The sequence below is a fragment of the Heptranchias perlo genome, chromosome 4 (genome assembly GCF_035084215.1).
Source record: "Heptranchias perlo isolate sHepPer1 chromosome 4, sHepPer1.hap1, whole genome shotgun sequence".
Lineage (NCBI taxonomy): Eukaryota > Metazoa > Chordata > Chondrichthyes > Hexanchiformes > Hexanchidae > Heptranchias > Heptranchias perlo.
In genome coordinates this window covers 9,991,931-10,014,370 of record NC_090328.1, presented here as the reverse complement: position 1 = coordinate 10,014,370, position 22,440 = coordinate 9,991,931, and the positions used below count along the sequence as shown (strand labels likewise).

The following is a 22,440-nucleotide window of genomic DNA, read 5'->3' as shown; positions in this document are numbered from 1 at the left end:
GTTAAATTAATTAGTTAATAAAACTAAGAATTACGAGAGATTAAAAACTAAAGTAAATAAATAAATTCTGGTTCGACAAGCGATGGCAGGGCAGGTGGTGTGTCGTAACTGCAGCACGTGGGAGTTGGTGGAGACCAGCGAGATCCCTGGCAACCACATCAGCAGTAGGATCTGCAGCTCGAGGAACTCGGGCTCAGAGTTATTGAGCTGGAGTACGAGCTGCAGACATTACGGGAGGAGGACAGTTACCTGGACACTTTGATCCAGGAGGCAGTCACACCCCTTAGATTAGGTAGTAGTTTAGATTTGTTCAGTGTTCAGGGAGAGGAGGGTGTGACTGCGAGTCAGGCAGGTATTGGGACCCAGGATCTAGTGATGGAGGAGCCTCAGCCCTTGACCTGGTCCAACAGGTACGAGATACTCGGTACCTGTATGGATGAGAGCAAAGGCTGCAGAGAGGATGGGCAAACTGACCACAGCACCGTGGTACAGGAGGCCATTCAAGTGGGGGAGTAAAAAGGAATGCGGTAGTGGTAGGGGATAGTATAGTCAGAGGGATAGATACTGTTCTCTGCAGCCGCGACCGAGAGTCCCAAAGGCTGTGTTGCCTGCCCGGTGCCAGGATTAAGGACATCTCCTTAATCAACAAACTTGGAGCATGAGGGGGAGGATCCAGTTGTCGTGGTCCATGTAGGAACCAACGACATAGGTAGAACTAAGAATGGGGTTCTGCTGAGACAGTTTGAGGAGCTCGGGTCTAAATTAATAAGCAGGACCTTAAAGGTAATAATCTCTGGATTACTACCTGAGCCATGTGCAAATTGACATAGGGACAAACAGATCAGAGAGTTAAATGCACGGCTCAAAGAGTGATGTGGGAAGACAGGGGTTTTGATTCATGGGGCACTGACACCGGTATTGGGGAATGAGGGAGCTGTTCCATTGGGACGGGCTCAACTTAAACCGGACTGGGACCAGTGTCCTGGCGAATCGAATAAATAGGGCTATAGATAGGGCTTTAAACTAAAAAAAGCAGGGGCGGGGGGGTGGGGGGGCGTCCAGAGAGGGGAAATTTAGAAATCTAGTGAGAAAAGTCAAGGCAACAGAGCAGTGTAATGACTTGGATAAAGAAAAGCAGAGTGCGGCAAGAAGGGACAGAAAGTTTACCAATAATACAGCAACAAGTAAGGTCAAAACAGGAAAAAATGGTAAAAAGTCAAAATTAAAGACTCTTTATCTGAATCCAGGGCGCATTCGTAATAAGACAGATGAATTAGTTGCACAAATAGAGATAAATGAGTTTGATCTAAGAGCCATTACAGAGACATGAGGCTCTATTTTCGCACCCCCGAGTGGGTGCGTTCCTGGCGGGGGCGGCTGCGAAAATCGGGGATTCCCGGGGTGGGTCGGGAGCCCGGCTCCAACCCGCCCACTTCCGGGTTCCCCAGTGACGTGCTGACATGCACAAGCAGCCCCCGCATGCGGGACTCCCACCGGCAATTAAAGCCGACGGGGTGCCACTGAAAGTACTCATTAAGGTTTTTCAGGTTGTTTAGAGACCTGATTTACATAACATTTTAGGAGGGATGGGATTTTGCAAACAACTGGGACTGTTTCCCGTACTGGGGGAAACACTCCCAGTTCAAATGGACGTGTTGCAGCCTTCAGCCTGTGGCAGCTGCAAAGGTCCATTTGACAGGTAGAGGGGGGAGACCCTCACTCATTGCAGGAGGCCACTCTGTCACTTTGGACAAAGTTTGGCCTCCACCACTCTCCTCCGAACAATAAAATTCACCAACTTGCACACTTACCCCGGGGTCCAGACACATGTACCTACCTTGCGGACCCCCTCAGATGTACATCTTCCGGATGGGGGTCGCCGTAGCTGCATTCATGACCTCCTCGGAGGGCGAACAGCATCACCAGCCTCGCCGGCCACACCGTCCACCTCTGACATGTGGAGCTCCACAACACAGTGCTGTGACACATCCACCTGCACAGCAGGAGGGAGGGCAATAGCAGAGAGAGATGCGTCGCAGAGGGCACTACCCTGGCCACAGGGTCCACAGACCGAGGCTCAGCTTCCTGGAACTCTCTGAGCAACAGTGCACACGGAGGCTCAGAGTCACTTGACATGTAGTCGTGGACATCTGCAGCCTCCTTCATGGCGAGCTGCTCCCGGCTGGCCCGAGCACCATCTTCTTACCTGTCGCTGTCAAAGTCACCACTGCCCTCAACAACTTCTCCTCCGCATCCTTCCAGGGTGCCACCGGGGACATCGCCGACGTCTCTCAGTCGTCTGCACAAAAGAGCCCTGCAAATACACCTACACCCACTCTGCAGTGACACAATGGGTGGCATCAGTTGTGGGTCTTCATAGTGATCCTCAGGAAAGGGCATTATTGCACAAACCAGACAAGATTCACAAAGACGTGGCAGTAGTGGTGACAATATAATATGTAATGTGAGTTGATCAGAAATTAAATATAAGTAAAAACCATGACAAACCCTCAAACACCCTTGTGCATCCCCTTCATGCTCACGACACGTTTGCCTTACGCTTCCTACTGCACATATGTGATGCATGCCCTGTGGCTGCAGCACAGGTAGTGGCAGGTTGAGTGAGGCTGATCATGAAAGAGATGCATGAGAGGGTGAGTATGAGATAGAGGCATGAGATTGTATGAGGATTGGGTTGAGTGGTAGTGGTGGGATGAGTACTGGCGAGGTGAGTAAGTGCAGGTACGATGAGGATGAGGTTTGAGTGGGTGTGAGGGGTGATGTGACAGAGTAGTGTTGGCAGTGCAGAAGGAGTTGTGGGGTGGGGGCGGTGATGTGGCAGACGGAGTGTAGAGGAATGAGTAAGTGTACTCACTTTGGCTGACCTACTGAGGTCACTGAAGCGCCTCCTGCACTGTATGCAGGTGCCTGATATGTTGGTGGTGCAGGTGACCTCCTCTGCCACCTCGAGCCAGGCCTTCTTAGGGGGAAGATCTCTGTCCTCCCCCTTCTCCTCACCCCATCCAATAATACCTGGAGTGAGGCATCATTAAACCTGGGAGCAGCCTTCCCCCTGGGCTGCTCCATGCTGTAAATTTTCCTATTTCCTGCAGCATCAGTCAGTGGAGGACTGCCCCTTTAAATAGGGCTCCTCCAGTTGACAGTCTGCGCATGCGAAGTCTGCCCGCCGCGCAGCTGAGCAGCGGGGAACCCGGAAGCACAGGTAAGTGGCTCCAATTAGCCTGCGATTCCGTGCGGAGTACACTGATTTCACCGGGTGTGTTACTTACGCGGCCAGTCGACCCCCCACTGAGAACCCACCGCCCTGTTAACATCGGGCCCATGGTTGCAAATTGACCAAGGTTGAGAACTAAATATTCCAGGGTACATGATATTTAGAAAAGTCAAGCAGAATGGAAAAAGGAGGGGATGTAGCCCTAATAATAAAGGATGACATAAGGACAGTGGAAGAAAGGATCTTGGCTCGGAAGATCAGGGAGTAGAATCAGTATGGGTGGAAATAAGAAATAACAAGGGGCAAAAAACACTGGTGGGAGTAGTTTATAGGCCCCTAATAGTAGCTATACCATTGGACAGAGTATTAATCATGAAATAATAGGAGCTTGTAACAAAGGTAATGCAGTAATCATTGGGGACTTTAATCTTCACATAGACTGGGCAAATCAAATTGGCAAAGGTAGCTTGGAGGACGAGTTCATGGAATGTATTCGAGACAGTTTCCTGGACCAATACGTTATGGAACCAACCAGGGAACAGGCTATTTTAGATCTTGTATTGTGTAATGAGACAGAGTTAATTAGTAATCTCACAGTAAAAGAACCTCTGGGGAAGAGCGATCATAATATGATAGAATTTCCACATTGAGTTTGAAAGTAACATATGCAAGTCAGAAACAAGAGTGTTAAACTTAAAAAAACAATTACATAGGTATGAGAGGGTGAGTTGTCAAAGGTAGATTGGGAAATTAAATTAAAGGGTTTGACAGTTGAAAAGCAATGGCAAACATTTAAAGAAATACTTTAATTTTCTCAACAAATATACATTCCATTGAGAAATAAAAACTCCACGGGAAAAGTGATCCACCTGTGGCTAACGAAAGAAATTAAGGAGAGTATTAGATTAAAAGAAGAGGCCTATAATGTTGCCAAGAAGAGTAATAAGCCTGGGGATTGGGAGAGTTTTAGAAACTAACAAAGGACGACCAAAAAATTGATAAAAAGGGAGAAAATAGAATATGAAAGTAAACTAGCAAGAAATATAAAAACGGATTGTAAGAGTTTCTACGGGTATGTAAAAAGGAAGAGAGTAGCAAAAGTAAACGTTGGTCCCTTAGAGGCTGAGACAGGATTCACCTGATTCAACAACGTTCACCTGAGGAAGGAGGAAGCCTCCGAAAGCTTGTGAATTTAAAATAAAATTGCTGGACTATAACTTGGTGTTGTAAAATTGTTTACAAGAGACAGGAGAAATTATAATGGGGAATCAGGAAATGGCAGATGCGTTAAACAAATATTTCATATGTGTCTTCACAGTAGAAGACACAAAAAGCATACCAAAAATAATGGGGAACCAAGGGGGAAATGAGAGTGAGGAACTTAAAACAATTAATATCACTAGAGAAAAAGTACTAGACAAATCAATGGGACTAAAAGCTGACAAATCCCCTGGACCTGGTGACCTACATCCTAGGGTTCTAAAAGAGGTGGCTGCAGAGATAGTGGATGCATTGGTTTTAATCTTCCAAAATTCCCTAGATTCTAGAATGGTCCCAGGGGATTGGAAGGTAGCAAAATGTAACCCCATTATTCAATAAAGGAGGGAGAGAGAAAACAGGGAATTACAGGCCAGTTAGCCTGACATTGGTCGTCGGAAAAATGCTGGAATCCATTATTAAGGAAGTGGTAACAGGGCACTTAGAAAATCATAATATGATGAGGCAGAGTCAACATGGTTTTATGAAAGGGAAATCGTGTTTAACAAATTTATTAGAGTTTTTTGAGGATGTAACTAGCAAGGTAGATAAAGGGGAACCAATGGATGTAGTATATTTGGATTTTCAAAAGGCATTCGATAAGGTGCCACATAAAAGGTTGTTTCACAAGGTAAGGGCTCATGGGGTTGAGGGTAATATATTAGCACTGATAGAGGATTGGTTAAAGGACAGAAAACAGAGAGTCAGGATACACAGGTCATTTTCAGGTTGTCAGGCTGTAACTAGTGGGGTGCCGCAAGGTACGGTGCTTGGGCTTCAGCTATTTACAATTTATATTAATGACTTGGATGAAGGGACCGAGTGTAATGTATCCAAGTTTGCTGACGATACAAAGCTAGGTGGGAAAGTAAGCTGTGAGGAGGACACAAAAGAATCTGCAAAAGGATATAGACAGGTTAAGTGAGTGGGCAAGAAGGTGGCAGATGGAGTATAATGTGGGGAAATGTGAGGTTATTCACTTTGGTAGGAAGAATAGAAAAACAGAATATTCTTTAAATTGTGAGAAACTATTAAAGTTTGGTGTTCAGAGAGATTTGGGTGTCTTCGTACAAGAAACACAAAATGTTAGTATACAGGTGCAGCAAGCAATTAGGAAAGCAAATGGCATTTTGGCCTTTATTGCAAGGGGTTGGAGTACAAGAGTAAGGAACCTGTACTACAGTTGTGCCGGGCTTTAGTGAGATCTCACCTGGAGTACTGCATATAGTTTGGTCTCCTTACCCAAGGAAGAATATATTTGCCTTGAAGGCGATGCAACGAAGGTTCATTAGATTAATTCCTGGGATGAGGGGGTTCTCCTATGAGGAGAGATTGAGTAGAATGAGCCTATACACTCTGGAGTTTAGAAGAATGAGAGGTGATCTCATTGAAACATATAAGATTCTGAGGGGGCTTGACAGGGTAGATGCTGAGAGATTGTTTCCCCTGACTGGAGAGTCTAGAACTAGGGGCAGGATAAGGGGACGGCTATTCAAGACTGAGATGAGGAATAATTTCTTCACGCAGAGGGTTGTGAATCTTTGGAATTCTCTACCTCAGAGGGCTGTGGATGCTGAGTCATTGAGTGTATTTGAGGCTGAGGTGGATAGATTTTTGGTTTCTAGGGGAATCAAAGGATATGGGGATCGAGCAGGAAAGTGGAGTTGAGGTCAAAGATCAGCCATGATCTGATTGAATGGTGGAGCAGGCTCGAGGGGCCATATGGCCTACTCCTGCTCCTATTTCTTATGTTCTTACGCTCTTAGGCCTCAGCTGGAGTAATGTATCCAATTCTGGGCACCTCACTTCAGGAAGGATGTCAAGGCCTTGAAGAGGGTGCAGAGGAGGTTTAATAGCATAGTACCAGGGATGAGGGACTCCAGTTATGTGGAGAGACTGGAGAAGCGGGGATTGTTCTCCTTAGAGCAGAGAAGGTTAACGGCTGGTTTAATGGAGGTGTTGAAAATTATATGGTGTTCCGAGAAACTGCTTCCGGTGGCAAGTGGGTTGGTAACCAGAGGACAATGTATACACTCTCCCCAACCCACACAAAACCATGTGATCTCCTGGGAGAGGTGAAAAATCAGATAAAAATCCAAGCCCGTTTGGGGGAAAAAAAGCTCAGAAATTCCTCTCCGACCCCTTTGGCAATTGAAACTAGTCCAAGAGATCACTCTGGCCCTGAATTCTATGCAGTACATTAACGACCTTTTGTAAGAGCTGATCTCCGCCCCAGCCAGAAACAGGTCCAGCTCTCGCTTGAAGGAATTCAGCGAATCAACGTCCACCGCACGAGCACGGCAGCCTGTTCCAGAGGTTCACTATTCTCCGGGAAAAGAACCACCTCCTGACGTCTAACCTAGATCTGGCCTTATACAACTTAAAATTGTGGCCCCTGGTTCTCCCTAACCTGTTTAATTGGAACAAACTGCCAATTTGAACACAATCTATTCCCTTCATAACCTCGTAAACCTTGATCAGATCACCCCTAAGTCTGTGCTTCTCTGAAGTGTAGAGTCTCTGCTCTTTTAGCCTATCTTGATAACTAAGACGGTTTAAGGTGGGAATTAGTCGAGTGACCCCTCCTCCGCACTCTTTCCAAAACCTTAATTTCACCCACCAGGTGATGAGACCAAAACTGGACACAGTTTTCTAATTGAGTCCTGACCAAGGTCTTGTTCAAGGATGAAATAATATTCTTTGTCTTATAGTCAATTGTCCTATAAATGGACCCTGATACCCTATTCACTCCAGCTATCGCTTTACGGCATTGCTCATGAACCTTTAGAGATCTATGCACTAGAACTCCCAGATCTCTTTCTTTCTCCACCTGCTTTAATGCTTTTCCCTGAAGGGTGTATGTATGTTGAGCATTTGTCCTGCCCACCTGCATAACACTGCACTTCTCCAAATTAATCATTATTTGCCAGTTACGAGCCCAGTCCCCCAACACACCAAGATCCGCCTGAGGCAGTCGAGCATCACCTACAGTCCTATCAATTGCACAGATCTTGGCATCATCTACAAATTTACATATCGTACCCCCAACACCTACATGTAGATCATTAATAAAAATAGTAAAGAGCAACGGTCCCAACACCGATCCCTGCGGGACACGCAACGGTCCCAACACCGATCCCCGTGGGACACGCAACGGTCCCAACACTGATCCCCGTGGGACACGCAACGGTCCCAACACCGATCCCCGTGGGACACGCAACGGTCCCAACACTGATCCCCGTGGGACACGCAACGGTCCCAACACCGATCCCCGCGGGACACGCAATGGTCCCAACACTGATCCCCGTGGGACACGCAACGGTCCCAACACTGATCCCCGTGGGACACGCAACGGTCCCAACACCGATCCCCGCGGGACACGCAACGGTCCCAACACCGATCCCCGCGGGACACGCAACGGTCCCAACACCGATCCCCGCGGGACACGCAACGGTCCCAACACCGATCCCCGTGGGACACGCAACGGTCCCAACACCGATCCCTGCCGGACACGCAACGGTCCCAACACCGATCCCTGTGGGACACGCAACGGTCCCAACACCGATCCCTGCGGGACACGCAACGGTCCCAACACCGATCCCTGTGGGACACGCAACGGTCCCAACACCGATCCCTGCGGGACACGCAACGGTCCCAACACCGATCCCCGTGGGACACGCAACGGTCCCAACACCGATCCCTGTGGGACACGCAACGGTCCCAACACCGATCCCCGTGGGACACGCAACGGTCCCAACACCGATCCCTGTGGGACTCGCAACGGTCCCAACACCGATCCCTGTGGGACACGCAACGGTCCCAACACCGATCCCTATGGGACATGCAACGGTCCCAACACCGATCCCTATGGGACACGCAACGGTCCCAACACCGATCCCTATGGGACATGCAACGGTCCCAACACCGATCCCTATGGGACACGCAACGGTCCCAACACCGATCCCTATGGGACATGCAACGGTCCCAACACCGATCCCTATGGGACATGCAACGGTCCCAACACCGATCCCTGTGGGACCCCACTGGTGACTGGTCTCCAAACAGATCCAAGTTCATTTATAACTACTCTGTGCCCACGGCCTTCCAGCCAGTTGTCAATCCAGCTCAATATATTCCCACTAATACCAGAGGCTTCGATCTTGTAGAGAAGCCTCTTGTGTGGTACTTTATCAAAATATATTTGGAAGTCTAAGTAGACAATGTCTATTGGGCTTCCCTCATTCACCATCTTGGTGACTTCTTCAAAATATAATCAAATTTGTAAGACATGACCTTTTTTTGAAGTCAGGTTGGGGTGTCGAAAATGTCCCTCTCCAAGCAATCATATATTACATCCCTAACGATTGCTTTCAGCATCTTTCCTATTACTGACATGAATCTAATGGGCCTATAGTTACCCGGGTCCATCTTGTCTCCTTTTTTTAAAGATGGGGACTACGTTCATCTCCTTCCAGTCTACGGGAACCTTCCCAGAGTACAATGAGCTATTAAAAATACGGGCCAGGGGCTCGCACAGCACGTGTCCCATCTCCCTGAGGACCCTCGGGTTGATATTATATGGCCCGATTGCTCAATCTATTTTCAGGTTCTTCATTCTAGCTAAAGCAATATGTTCATCCATGTTAATCTCACTGGTTTTATTATTAACATCATTAAATTGTAACAGTCAAGCATCGTCTTCAAGAGTAAAGACCGATGGAAAGTATTCATTTAATATTTCTGCCATACCCAGTGAATCTTTCGTAACCTGCCCTTGAGCGTCCTTCAATGGCCCAATACAGCCTTTGACAGTTCTCTGACTCTTTGCATAAATGAAAAAGCTTTTTCCATTACTTCCACAATTGTCTACAATCCTCTTTTCCATTATCCTTTTAGCTGATCTAATAGCAGCCTTCGTTTTCTTTAGCTGTTCTTTGTACTTAATTCTGTTCCACTTAAGGGAATAAGTCAGTTGAGTGAGGAGACATATTGCATAATGCCTTTCATTCTTTCTTGAGAGTGGGGAAGTACTTTTGCCTTGAAACTATTTGCTCCCAAGGGCAGGGTTCGCTTTTAGCTCAAAGCTTAAACTTTCGTTTTTGCGTGTGTGTTTAAAACAGGATGAACCTGAAGAACTGACTATTCAAGAGATGGCAGACTTATGCAGAATGTATTGCCTTCATGTGGCACTTCTACGTAACTTACCATTGTCCCAAAGAGCTCTCAAAAACAACAATCGATGGACAAAGCCAGCTTTTCAGTTTTTATTGCTGGTAAGTACAGTACTGATACTGGTATTCGTTACATAGAATTACATAGAATTTCTGGCACAGAAACAGGCCATTCGGCCCAACTGGTCGATGCTGGCGTTTATGCTCCACGTGAGCTTCCTCCCACTCCTCTTCCTCTCACCATATCAGCATATCCTTCTATTCCTTTCTCCCTCATGTGTTTATCTAGCTTCCCCTTGAATGCATCTATGCTATTCGTCTCAACTACTCCTTGTAGCAAGTTCCACATTCTAACCTCTCTCTGGGCAAAGAAGTTTCTCCTGAATTCCTTATTGGATTTATTAGTGACTATCTTATATTTATGACCTCTAGTTTTGGTCTCCCCCACAATATCTTCTCCACATTTACCCTATCAACCCCCTTCATAATGTTAAAGACCTCTAAAAACAGGTTACCCCTCAGCCTTCTCTTTTCTAGAGAAAAGAGCCCCAGCCTGTTCAGCCTTTCCTGATAAGTATATCCTCAGTTCTGGTATCATCCTTGTAAATCTTTTTTGCACCTTCTCCAGTGCCACTATATCCTTTTTATAATATGGAGATCAGAACTGTTCACAGTACTCCAAGTGAGGTCGAACCAAGGTTCTGTACAAGTTTAACATAATATCTCTGCTTTTCAATGCTATCCCTCTGGAAATGAACCCTTTTATTGCTAAAAGCAGCTTAATAAAGCCATAAAGTGCTTGGTTTGCATACTTTATGGCTTTATTAAGCTGCTTTTAGTAATTTGTGTGGATAGATACATTCAGGATGTACTCACGAGGGCCGGAAATCCTCAGCCCTACTGACACAATCCCGCCACATCTCTGGAGGTTCTACAGCCGGACAGTGGACCAGGACCTGAATCCGCTGAGGTCAGGGGTTCCACAGGGCCTGGGTTACGAGTGGAGCCTCTTGCCTGCACCTTACATGGCCAGTGGCATAAAAAGAAAGGCAGACTTGCATTCATTAGGGGCCACTTTCACAACCGTAGTAAAGTACAGAGCTGGGGCCTCGGGGTCGGGACTCCCCAAGTTGGAAGCAACCTCCTCGCACCCCCCCCCCCACCACCTCACCCCCCTCATCCCAGAGGCAGAGTGGGCCAGTACGCCCACGGAGAAGAGGCGTGCCGGCCCCACCGAAGGGCTGATGTGGCTTCCATTGGGTTCTGGTTGGCCAGAATGCCACTTATTGCAGCTTCTATAACAGAGGCTGGGGCACTCGCCATCGGAACGGCAACTGGGCACCCTCCCCCTGACCCCGGAGAGTCTGCCGGGGTCGGCAGACCAGTAGGTGGGACCCCAGCGTATCTACCAGGACCACATGCCCGACGATTTTCGCTGGCATTGATTCATTGAGCTTTTTGTCCAGGATGGTGAAACTAGTTTTGTTGGCCATTGAGATCATAGAATCTTACAGCACAGAAGGAGGCCATTCAGCCCATCGTGCCTGTGCCGGCTCTTTTGAAAGAGCTATCCAATTAGTCCCACCCCCCTTGCTCTTTCCCTATAGCCCTGCAAATTTTTCCTTTCCAATTACATAACCAATTCCTGATTGAATCTGTCCGCACCATTCTTTCAGGCAGTGCATTCCAAGATCATCTCCACTAACAGGAAATCCATTTTGTTTTTAGAGGAGGATGACAGAATTCTTGGTTCTGAAAAACCTCGGTGCCGCTGATGGCTGGAATGTTGACATGACCTACTTGAGTGACCTGAGTGACGGACTTCTGTTTAGAAGTGTAGCAAAGATTTGCAGCGAAATGCCAAGTTGCACAGGTAAAGCTCCTAATCATTGGACCAATCTGAAAATCTGCCTCCCTTTCTCCAGAATGTTTTGTTTTGAACAATGAAACAGCCTCAGCCCGAGTATTATTTTGTCCCTGCCGAGTTGAGTTACAACCCAGCACTTTCAGCACCTGACGTTACCAGTATCCAAATGTCATATCCAAACATACGAAATTGACAGGCAAGAAAAGATTACCTGGTCCATCAAGCCTGCCCCACACTCATGATGGCTGGAGCATCGTGCCTGGACAGTTCCTACCAACCTCCACCCCCCCCCCCCGCCCCACCCACCTCCCTGCCTTTATCAGGTCGCCTCTAAGCCTACGCTGCTCTAAAGTAAATAGACCAAGGTCCTTAAGCTGGCTATCCTGGCCGGCCTTCCATCTTTCACCCTCCATAAACTTGAGCTCATTCAAAACTCTGCTGCCTGTATCCTAACTCGCACCAAGTCCTGTTCACCCATCACCCCTGCGCTCGCTGACCTGCATTGTCTCCCGACGCCTCGATATTAAAATTATCATCCTCATTTTCAAATCCCTCCATGGCCTCACCCCTCCCTATCCCTGTAACCTCCTCCAGCCCTACAACCCTCCGAGATCTCTGCGCTCCTCCAATTCTGGCTTCTTGCGCATCCTCGATTTTCATCGCTCCGCCATTGGCGGCCGTGCCTTCAGTTGCCTGGGCCCTAAGCTCTGGAAATCCCTCCCTAAACCTCTCCGCCTCTCCACCTCTCTCTCCTCCTTTAAGACGCTCCTTAAAACCTTCCTCTTTGACCAAGTACTCGGTCACCTGTCCTAATATCTCCTTATGTGGCTCGGTGTCAATTTTTACCAGCACAATACCAGGGATGAGGGATTTCAGTTATGCGGAGAGACTAGAGAGAAGCTGGGGTTGTTCTCCTTAGAGCAAAGAAGGTTAAGGGGAGATTTAATAGCGGCGTCCAAGATTGTGAGGGATTTTGATAGAGTAAATAGGGAGAAACTATTTCTACTGGCAGGAGGGTTGGTAACCAGAGGACACAGATTTAAAATAATTGGCAAAAGTGCCAGGGGGGAGATGAGGAGAAATGTTTTTACGCAGTGAGTTGTAATGATCTGGAATGCACTGCCTGAACGGGCGGTGGAAGCAGATTCAGTAATAACTTTCAAAAGGGAATTGGATAAATACTTAAAAAGGAAAACATTGCAGGGCTGTGGGGAAAGAGCCGGAGAGTGGAACTAAGTGGTAACTCTTTCAGAGATCTGGCACAGGAACAAAGGGTAGAATGGCCTCCTACCATGCTGTGTGATTCTATGATTCTAAGTAAGGGAGCAATTAACTTTTCTGAAATATGAAAATACATTTCAATCCTGGAATCCAAATGTCGTAAGAACATAAGAACGTAAGAAATAGGAGCAGGAGTAGGTCAAGCAGCCCCTCGAGCCTGCTCCGCCATTCAATCAGATCATGGCTGATCTTGGACCTCAACTCCACTTTCCCGCCCGATCCCCATATCCCTTGATTCCTCTAGAGTCCAAAAATCTATCTATCTCAGCCTTGAATATGTTCACGACTCAGCAGCCACAGCCCTGTGGGGTAAATAATTCCAAAGATTCACAACCCTCTGAGTGAAGAAATTCCTCCTCATCTCAGTCGTAAATGGCTGACCCCATATCCTCAAACTATGCTCTCTAGTTCTAGACTCTCCAGCCAGGGGAAACAATCTCTCAGCATCTACCCTGTCAAGCCCCCTCAGAATCTTAGACGTTTCAATTGAGATCACCTCTCATTCTTCTAAACTCCAGAGGCCCATTCTACTCAATCTCTCTTCATAGGACAACCCTCTCATCCCAGGAATTAATCTAGTGAAACTTTGTTGCACCGACTCTAAGGTAAGTATATGCTCCCTTAGGTAAGGAGACCAAAACTGTACACAGTATTCCAGGTGAGGTGTCACCAAAGCCCTTTATAATTGTAGTAAGACTTCCTTACTCTTGAACTCCAACCCCCTTGCACCTAAAGTGTAGGGAATTCTTTATTTCCTGTGATTCTTGGACCCTGGATGAATAGTCAAAGAAAGTCATCCTCACTCACGGTAGTTTTGTTAATCAAAAGTAATTATTTAATGACGTTATCATTCATACGAGCATTCATGAAGCAAAATCAAATGATACAAATGACTTTCCTCTATAAAATCCTGTTGTACACTTAATAATTCGCAACATTATTATGTAATGATTTAACAATTCATGCTCACATCAGGCAAATCATTAACACATATACAACCTTTAAATCAAGGATATTGCTCATCGGGCCTGAAGGTTGATCAGCTTTACAGTATTTGGGGTATTTTTCTTCTTGCGTGATGTTCAACTGCAGTGTGCGTTCCTTGTGACTGCCGGGTGGTGAAGAGAAAAGAGGAGAAGAGGAGAGAGAGAAGAGTAGGGAAGAGGAGAGAGAGAGAGAGCCTTCTTCTCTCAAAGTCTTTTTTTGATATAATTTTTTTACCAATAAAACGTAGAATTGGGGAGGGTCATTCTTTTTGTCCAATCTCTCCCTGTCGCGATGCCTCAATCATTAACATACTTCAATGATTGACAGTTTAGGCTTTGATCATGTGACTGGAGACCCTTTGATGTAGAAAAGACCATGTGCTCGAACGATGGGTTGTAAAAGGCCCCTTTACTGTCTCTGTTTATGGCCTTTAATGTAGAGATAGCCCCTTTACATTTCTACACCCAGACATTCCTAACGGTCCTTCCGTCTCCAATTTTGATTGCTTCATTGGCTTCAAATCCATTCCTTATACCATTTGACCATATGTTGGGTACAACACTGTTTGATGTTTACAGATCCCAGTTCTTTTGAACAGATTACCAGATAGGAATGAGAGGCCCATGCTTGTGAGGCCCATGCTTTTTTCACACCTATCGTTGCTTTCCTGATCCGAAGCCTTTGATCTGTGTCCTTGTTGCCTTTTCTTACATTACCCCCTGCTGTGTTGAAAAGCTTGTGCTTCCAAATGCCGACGTGTTTCGAAACCCTAAGAATGCTTCAAGCTCAATATTATCCACCTAGTTTATTTATTTAATAATCTAGATATCTATCCGCAGTACAAAGTCTTCGATCCCGAAACTCAGACTCCTCCAATGCCATCAGCATCAGTGAGGGAAAAACAGGATTTGTGAGAACTCAGTTTACCACATTACTGTGTTTGCAGGTTTTCAAATGTCTTTGTTTAAAAGGGGTACAGTTAACCCTTTCCTTCAAATACCTTTTGTTAAATGGGTTTTGAACCCCACAAAAGGCCAACATACTATTTGCTTTCCCAATTGCTTGCTGTACCTGCATGCTAACTTTCTGTGTTTCTTATACCAGGACATCCAAGTCTCTCTGGACACCAACATTTAATAGTTTCTCACCATTTAAAAAATATTCTGTTTTTCTGATCTTCCTACCCAAGTGAATAACCTCACATTTCCCCACATTATACTCCATCTGCCACCTTCTTGCCCACTCACCTGTCTATATCCTTTTGCAGACTCTTTGTGTCCTCCTCACAGCTTACTTTCCCACCTAACTTTGTATTGTCTGTAAACTTAGATACATTACACTTGGTCCCCTCATCCAAGTCATTAATATAGATTGTAAATAGCTGAGGCCCAAGCACTGATCCTTGCGGCACCCCACTAGTTACAGCCTGCCAACCTGAAAATGACCCATTTACCCCTACTCTCTGTTTTCTGTCCATTAACCGACCCTCTATCCATGCTAATATGTTATTGTGTCTGTCTTTTTTTATGGCTTACAAAAAGTCTTACAGCCACATCAACAACTTCTGGTAACTTTCCTGATCATTTCAATTATGTTGGGGCCTCTATTATCCACCCAAAATGGAGGGATCTCCTCCGTGGTGGATATTGAGAAATCAGTAGACAATCGTGGATCTGAAAGGTTTGGTCTTATGTGTATTGAACAACATTTCCCCATGATGTGGAGATGCCGGTGATGGACTGGGGTTGACAATTGTAAACAATTTTACAACACCAAGTTATAGTCCAACAATTTTATTTGAAATTCACAAGCTTTCGGAGGCTTCCTCCTTCCTCAGGTGAACGTTGTGGAAATGAAATCCTCGAACTCTTCGCAGTTATAAATCACAGAACAATGCCTGGTGATTACAGATAGTCTTTCCAACTGCCCATTGCCACGGCAATCACAGTGTGCAGACAGAGAGGTGTTACCTAAAAGGCCACCGAATATACAAACCACCAAAGAAAAAACAGAGAGAGAGAGGCAGAAACATAGAAAAGACAGCAAATGACCCGTTATATTAAAAACAGATAACATTTGTTCGCTGGTGGGGTAACGTGTAGCGTGACATGAACCCAAGATCCCGGTTGAGGCCGTCCTCATGGGTACGGAACTTGGCTATCAATTTCTGCTCGACGATTTTGCGTTGTCGTGTGTCTTGAAGGCCGCCTTGGATTATGCTTACCCGAAGGTCAGTGGCTGAATGTCCTTGACTGCTGAAGTGTTCCCCGACTGGGAGGGAACCCTCCTGTCTGGCGATTGTTGCGCGGTGTCCATTCATCCGTTGTCGCAGCGTCTGCATGGTCTCGCCAATGTACCATGCTCTGGGGCATCCTTTCCTGCAACGTATGAGGTAGACAACGTTGTATGAGGTAGGCACAGGACTGGAGACAAGTACATTACAGGCAAGGTCAATTGATTTTACTCTTCATAGGTGTCAGCTGTGGCTCAGTCAGTTGCACTCTTGCCTCTTGATGTTAGAAGGTTGTAGGTTCAAGGCCCACTCCAAAGATGTTGAGCACATAATCTAGGCTGACATTCCCAGTGCAGTACTGAGGGAATGCTGCACTGTCGGAGGTGCCGTCTTTTGGATGAGATGTTAAACAGATGTCTGCCCTCTCAGGTGGACGTAAAAGATCCCATGGCACTATTTTGAAGAAGAGCAGACAAGTTCTCCCCGGTGTCCTGGCCGATATTTATCCCTCAAACAACACCTAAAAAAAAATCAGATTATCAGAATATCACACTGCTGTTGGGGATCTTGCTGCGCGCAGATTGGCTGCCCCGATTCCTAACATTACATCAGTGGCAACACATCACAAAAGTACTTTGTTAGCTGTAAAGCACTTTGCGACGCCCTGAGGTTGTGAAAGGTGGTTTAGAAATGCAAATTCTTTCTTTTCTTTTTTTCTTCGTCTGTGATGCTGATTTATGAGGTTGGTATAGTGGGCTGTGCAACGAGCCTCATGCGAGGATGTGTCCTGCAAAAAATTCTGGCGGATAATCAGGAAACTGAATAACTGGAGTGGGGGTAATGGAGGTGACACCGCAATGTAATCCTGGCGATTCCCATAACACGTTTACTTTTATTTTTAACAGAATCGGAGCGCCAGTTAGGGAGAGAGGTCGGCGGTGAATACCGAAGCATCTGGGAAACTGTCACCAAGCTTTCTCCTAAACTTGATGTTGGATCTGCTTTCCCGGTGACATGTACCTCAGGGGTACTTCTGCAACCTCTTAACAACGCACAGCCAGGTACATTAAACGGCAGAGATTTTCCGTAATTATAGATTAGCTGTACATTAAGATCTCTGGTCAGTGGATATAATCCATCTGCCTTTAAGAACATAAGAAAACCCAGAGTGAGAAAAGGCCATTCAGCCCATCAAACTTGCCCCATCCATGTGTGATTTGTCAAACAACAGCATCAACAGCAACTTGCATTTATATAGCGCCTTTAACGTATTAAAACGTCCCAATTTGACACCACGCCATATATAGAGATATTAGGACAGGAGACCAAAAGCTTGGTGAAAGATGATGTGGAGATGCCGGTGATGGACTGGGGTTGACAATTGTAAACAATTTTACAGCACCAAGTTATAGTCCAACGATTTTTATTTGAAATCTACAAGCTTTCGGAGGCTTCCTCCTTCCTCAGGTAAATGTCAGGAGCTCCTTGAAGCCTACGCATTTATACATCATAGAACAATACATGGTGTTTACAGACTGCCCCTGCAACTGCCCGTTGCCAAGGCAATCACCGTGTTCAGACAGAGAGGTGTCACCTACAGAACCCCCGAATACACATTCAACAAAAAAACAAACAGGAAAAAAAAAGAGAGAGAGTGGCAGAAACATCCGGATTCTCTGCCTTCCGGATGTTTCTGCCTCTCTCTCTCTCTGTTTTTTTTCCTGTTTGTTTTTTGTTGAATGTGTATTTGGGGGTTCTGTAGGTGACACCTCTCTGTCTGAACACGGTGATTGCCTTGGCAACGGGCAGTTGCAGGGGCAGTCTGTAAACACCATGGGCTCGAATTTAGCAGGCCTGCGGGTTCCCAGCGGGTGGTCCTCCGGGAGCGTCGAAAACGCGGACGGCTAATTGTGTGCGTCCCCCACGCGATCGCGGGATAATTGGACCCATTAAGCCCTGCTTCCGGGTTCTGCGCTCCCCAGCTGCGTGCCGGCCGGCTGCGCATGCGCAGTACCGTCGACGCGATGTAGGAGCTCCACTTAAAGGGGCAGTCTCCCAAAGCCCCTCCTGCTGCAAGCAAGAGGTCTGGTAGAATGGCTCAACAAAGGGGAAAGGCTGCGCCCCGTTTTTCAGATCTGGCACTGCAGCTGATGCTGGAGGGCGTGAGGAGGAGGAGGGAAACACTCTTCCCAGAAGATGGGCGCAAGTTCCCTGCCGCCGCAACCAGGAAGGCATGGGCAGAGGTGGCGGCGGAGGTGAGCAGCAGGGGCAACACCCCAAGGACTTGGGAGCAGTGCCGCAAGCGCTTCAATGACCTGACTAGGTCTGGCAAGGTGAGTACACCAACGCACCCTCCCACATCCCGCCCCCACCATCACGCCAAGCAGATCACAACCCCTTCCTGCACAGCCACCACTGCGCTCCATCAGCAATCCTCACAGCCACTCATTCACCATCCTCGCCGTGCACGCAAGTACCCACCGTCCCTGACCCCACCCGAACACTATCACACACCCCAATCCCCATGCAATGGGATGGGCACGTGGCCCACACTTCCTCCCATCCGTTCCGCGCCACGCTCAACCCACCCACACCGATGCTCGATGCGTCTCACGATGCAAGACGCACCCACTCACACATCTGTGTTTTGCCTTCACAGGAGAAGAGAAGCAAGAACAATAGGGAAAGGGCACGCACCGGAGGTGGGCCGCCGCAAGTGGTGGAGCTCACCGACGCAGAGGTGGAGGCGCTCGACCTCACCCGCACGCGACATTGCCTGTCGGTGGCCGATGGCGAGTGTGTCGCTGCCGAAACGGCCGGTAAGGGAAAGCTGACACTCAACACCCATGATCGCGAGTTACCGTCTCATCACCTGCCATCAGGCGCACTGTCAAGTTGGTCCACATGCCTCAAAGTGCCCTCTGTTCTCTTGCAGGTCCGTCTTTGGGTCAAGCGAGCGTGGAGGGCGATTCCTCAGAGGACATGGCGGTCTCTGAGGGTGCATCGTCACATCAGAGCCAACCATCCACCAGCGCACAGACACGCACCTCGGTGGGTCCCCCTCGCCAACTAGTTGGGGTAGCACTTGGTGAGTCACTGCGCACGAGTGAGCATGAGCAGACCCTGGTGGCAGGGGCAGCCGCGGAGGGTCCGCGACGGAGGGAGCACTCATCTCCAGGCTCTGCTCAGCCGGACCCAGATGCTGAACCCAGGGGGCCACCAGTGAAAAGGAAAGTCGTCGAGGGGCACCAGCTAATTGCTGAGGTGCTGGCAGAGGTGCCGCGCGCATTGTCCACAATTGCGCAGGCGATGGAGGAGTCCACCTCCTGCATGTGGGCATTGGTGGCGCAGGCACAGGAGGGTACCGGCGACACAGTGTCGCGGGTAGGTGCGGGACTGTCTGCGGTGGAGGACAGGCTGGCCTCCCTCGAGCGTCACGCACAGCTCCACTTCGAGTCCTTGCAGGCCCTGACAACGTCTGTACGGATTCAGGGTGAGCGACATTCCGCCGCCATAAACAGGCTGACGGATACACTAGGGGTGGCCTTGCAAGGCCTCACACATGCCATCCAAACTGCCGTCCAGCAGGGTGGAAGGGGTGATGTGGGCCGAGGCCAAGAGAGGGATGATGGTGACCGGGGACATGGAAGCGGGGACGCTTCTCAAGGCGCCCCCACGTCCCACCTGTCGCCCACCTCTCAACCAGTACCCGCAATGGTGCCTCCTCTCCAGGTGGCCGAGTCTGCCCCTGCCCCGGTGCAGGAGGAGCAGTCTGTGGAGGTGCCCTCACGGGCACCGAAACCCAGGGGCCGTCCGCCAAAAGCATCGACCCGGTCAAGGCAAGAAGACGAGCAACCTGCCACTACCTCTGCTGGAGCCACAGGGGTAGCACCACGTAGGGGTTCCCGGAGAAGAATTGCAAAGGCCTTATAATCACAAAGGGAATACACCAGGGTGTTTATTATTTTGTACTTTGTTTCTTATATAATGTCACATTCGAGATATTAAATAGTCTATTCTCACCACTCCTGCCACCTCTCGTCCATTCTTCCGCGGCTTGTGCAATAGTTGCGTTCCGTGGAGGCCATCATGACGGCGAACACCTGCTGCCACCCATTGGGCACACTGCTGTGGATGCAGGATTACTGGCAGCACTCTTCAGTGGAGGGGGCTGGTATGGCCGCTCGCATGTGCAGGTGAGGAGATGCGAGCGCCTCGCAGTGTCTGACTCTAGGAGAACCGTTGACGTATGAGTGCGTCCCTGGCCCGGCGACCATCCCGGTGAGTCGCGGCTCGGCGCATGGGTCGTCCAACATCCTCTGGCGTGTCCTCCTCCTCCTCCGCCTCCGCCTCCTCCTCCTCCTCCTCCTCCTCGCCCTCGCCTTCCTCAATGTGGGTGGTGGGTGTGGATGGGGCCTCCTCCAGCGGCACCCCTCTCTGTTGGGCCATGTTGTGCAGGGCACAGCAGACAACTATGATTCGTCCCACTCTGAATGGTGTGTATTGGAGCGCTCCCCCAGAACGATCAAGGCACCTGAAGCGCATCTTGAGAAGCCCTATGGTCTGCTCAATTGTAGACCTGGTAGCAGTGTGGCTGTCATTGTACCGACGCTCCTGCTCGGTGATGGGGTTCCTCAGAGGTGTCATGAGCCACGTGTGGAGGGGATACCCCTTGTCGCCGAGGAGCCAGCCGTTGCCGGCGTTGGGTGCCTGCAGGATGGGCGGGACGGCGGACTCCCTGAGGACGAAGGCATCGTGGCAGCTGCCGGGGTATCTGGCGCACACGTGTAGGAATCTCTGGCGGTGGTCACAGATGAGCTGGGCGTTCATGGAGTGATACCCCTTCCTGTTGATGAACAGCCCTGGCTCATGCGGAGGTGCTCGTATTGCGATGTGGGTGCAGTCGATTACACCCTGCACCCGTGGGAAGCCAGCCACAGCGTGGAATCCAACCGCCCTCTCCATCTGGCTGCGCTCGTCCATGGCGAAGTTGATGTAGTGGGAGGCCCTGCGGAACAACCCATCGGTGACCTGCCTTATGCACTTGTGTGCAGAGGACTGACAGACCCCGGTGATGTCCCCGGTGGCACCCTGGAAGGAACCGGATGCGAAGAAGTTGAGGGCAGTGGTGACTTTGACGGCGACAGGTAAGAAGATGCTGCTTGGTCCATCAGGGAGCAGCTCGTCGTTAAGGAGGCTGCAGATGTCGGCGACTACCTGGCGATTGACTCTGAGCCTCCGTATGCACTGCTCCTCGGAGAGGTCCATGAAGCTGAGGGTAGTGCCTCCTGCGACGCATCTCTCTCTGCGGTTGCCCTCCCTCCTGCTGTGCAGGTGGGTGTGCCGCAGCACCGTGTTGGGGGGCCCCACCTCTCCGAGGCGGACGGCGTGGACTGCGAGGCTGCTGGGGCTGGTCATCCTGTTCGTCCTCCGACGATGTCAACGCACCACCCATCTGGCAGGTGTTGGTGTGAGGGGTTGTGCAGGGTAGGTGGGTGGGTCCTCGGACTGGGGCTGCGGTTTCGTGTCGGTCTGTCCTCTGGCTTGGCGGGGGTTGGTGGAGGGCAGGGGTTGCCCTATGTGACGCGGTGGCCTCCTGCGTGGGTGAGGGCTCTCCCCCGTGGAGCGCACCTTGGCACCTGCCACAGGCTGCTGGCTGCAACACGCCTGGTTTGAAGGGTACTGTTTCCCCCAGTGTGTGAAACTGACTGCCTTGAACCTAAAATCCCACACTTCCTCTTTTGACAGCTGCTTCAGCTCATTAACTGACCACAACGAGCAAGTTAAGTGCTCTCAAGTGGAACCCCGCTGGCTTTAATTGCCTGCGGGATTCCCACCAGCGGGGCTTTCGCGCGCAGCCCCGCACGTCAGCGCGGTACCTGGAAGCGGCCGGGATTTCGTCCGAATCCGGTCACGTGATCGGAGATCGGGATTTTCGGGGCCCCCCCGCTGGAAACCCGCAGGTAACCCGACCCTAAAATCGAGCCCCATGTATTGTTCTATGATGTATAAATGCGTAGGCTTCGAGGAGCTCCTGACATTTACCTGAGGAAGGAGGAAGCCTCCGAAAGCTTGGTGAGAGAGGCAGGTTTTAAGAAGCGACTTAAAGGAGGAGAGAGAGGTAGAGAGGCGGAGAGGTTTAGGAAGAGAATTCCAGAGCTTGGGGCCTAGGCAGCTGGAGGCACGGCCGCCAACGGTGCAGCGAAGGAAATCGGGAATGCGCAAGAAGCCAGAACTGAAGGAGCACAGAGATCTCGGAGGGTTGTAGGGCTGGAGGAGATTATAGAAGTAGGGAGAGATGAAGCCATGGAGAGATTTGAAAACAAGGATGAGAATTTTAAAATCGAGGCATTGCCGGACCGGGAGCCTTACGAACATGCAAACAATGACGGACAGGAAAAGACCCTCT

At 49.1% G+C, this 22,440-nt stretch overlaps 1 protein-coding gene across 3 annotated transcripts in view; it reads left to right on the top strand.

The window, feature by feature from the left end:
- LOC137320726 (probable ATP-dependent RNA helicase DDX60) overlaps positions 1-22,440 on the top strand; it is a 270,394-nt gene that overhangs the window by 70,401 nt on the left and 177,553 nt on the right. For all 3 annotated transcript variants that reach the window (XM_067982445.1, XM_067982446.1, XM_067982447.1), the window contains exons 7-9: positions 9,613-9,765; positions 11,392-11,536; positions 16,937-17,092. In XM_067982445.1, coding sequence (XP_067838546.1) covers positions 9,613-9,765; positions 11,392-11,536; positions 16,937-17,092 — 454 coding nt within the window. The remainder of the gene's footprint in view (positions 1-9,612; positions 9,766-11,391; positions 11,537-16,936; positions 17,093-22,440) is intronic.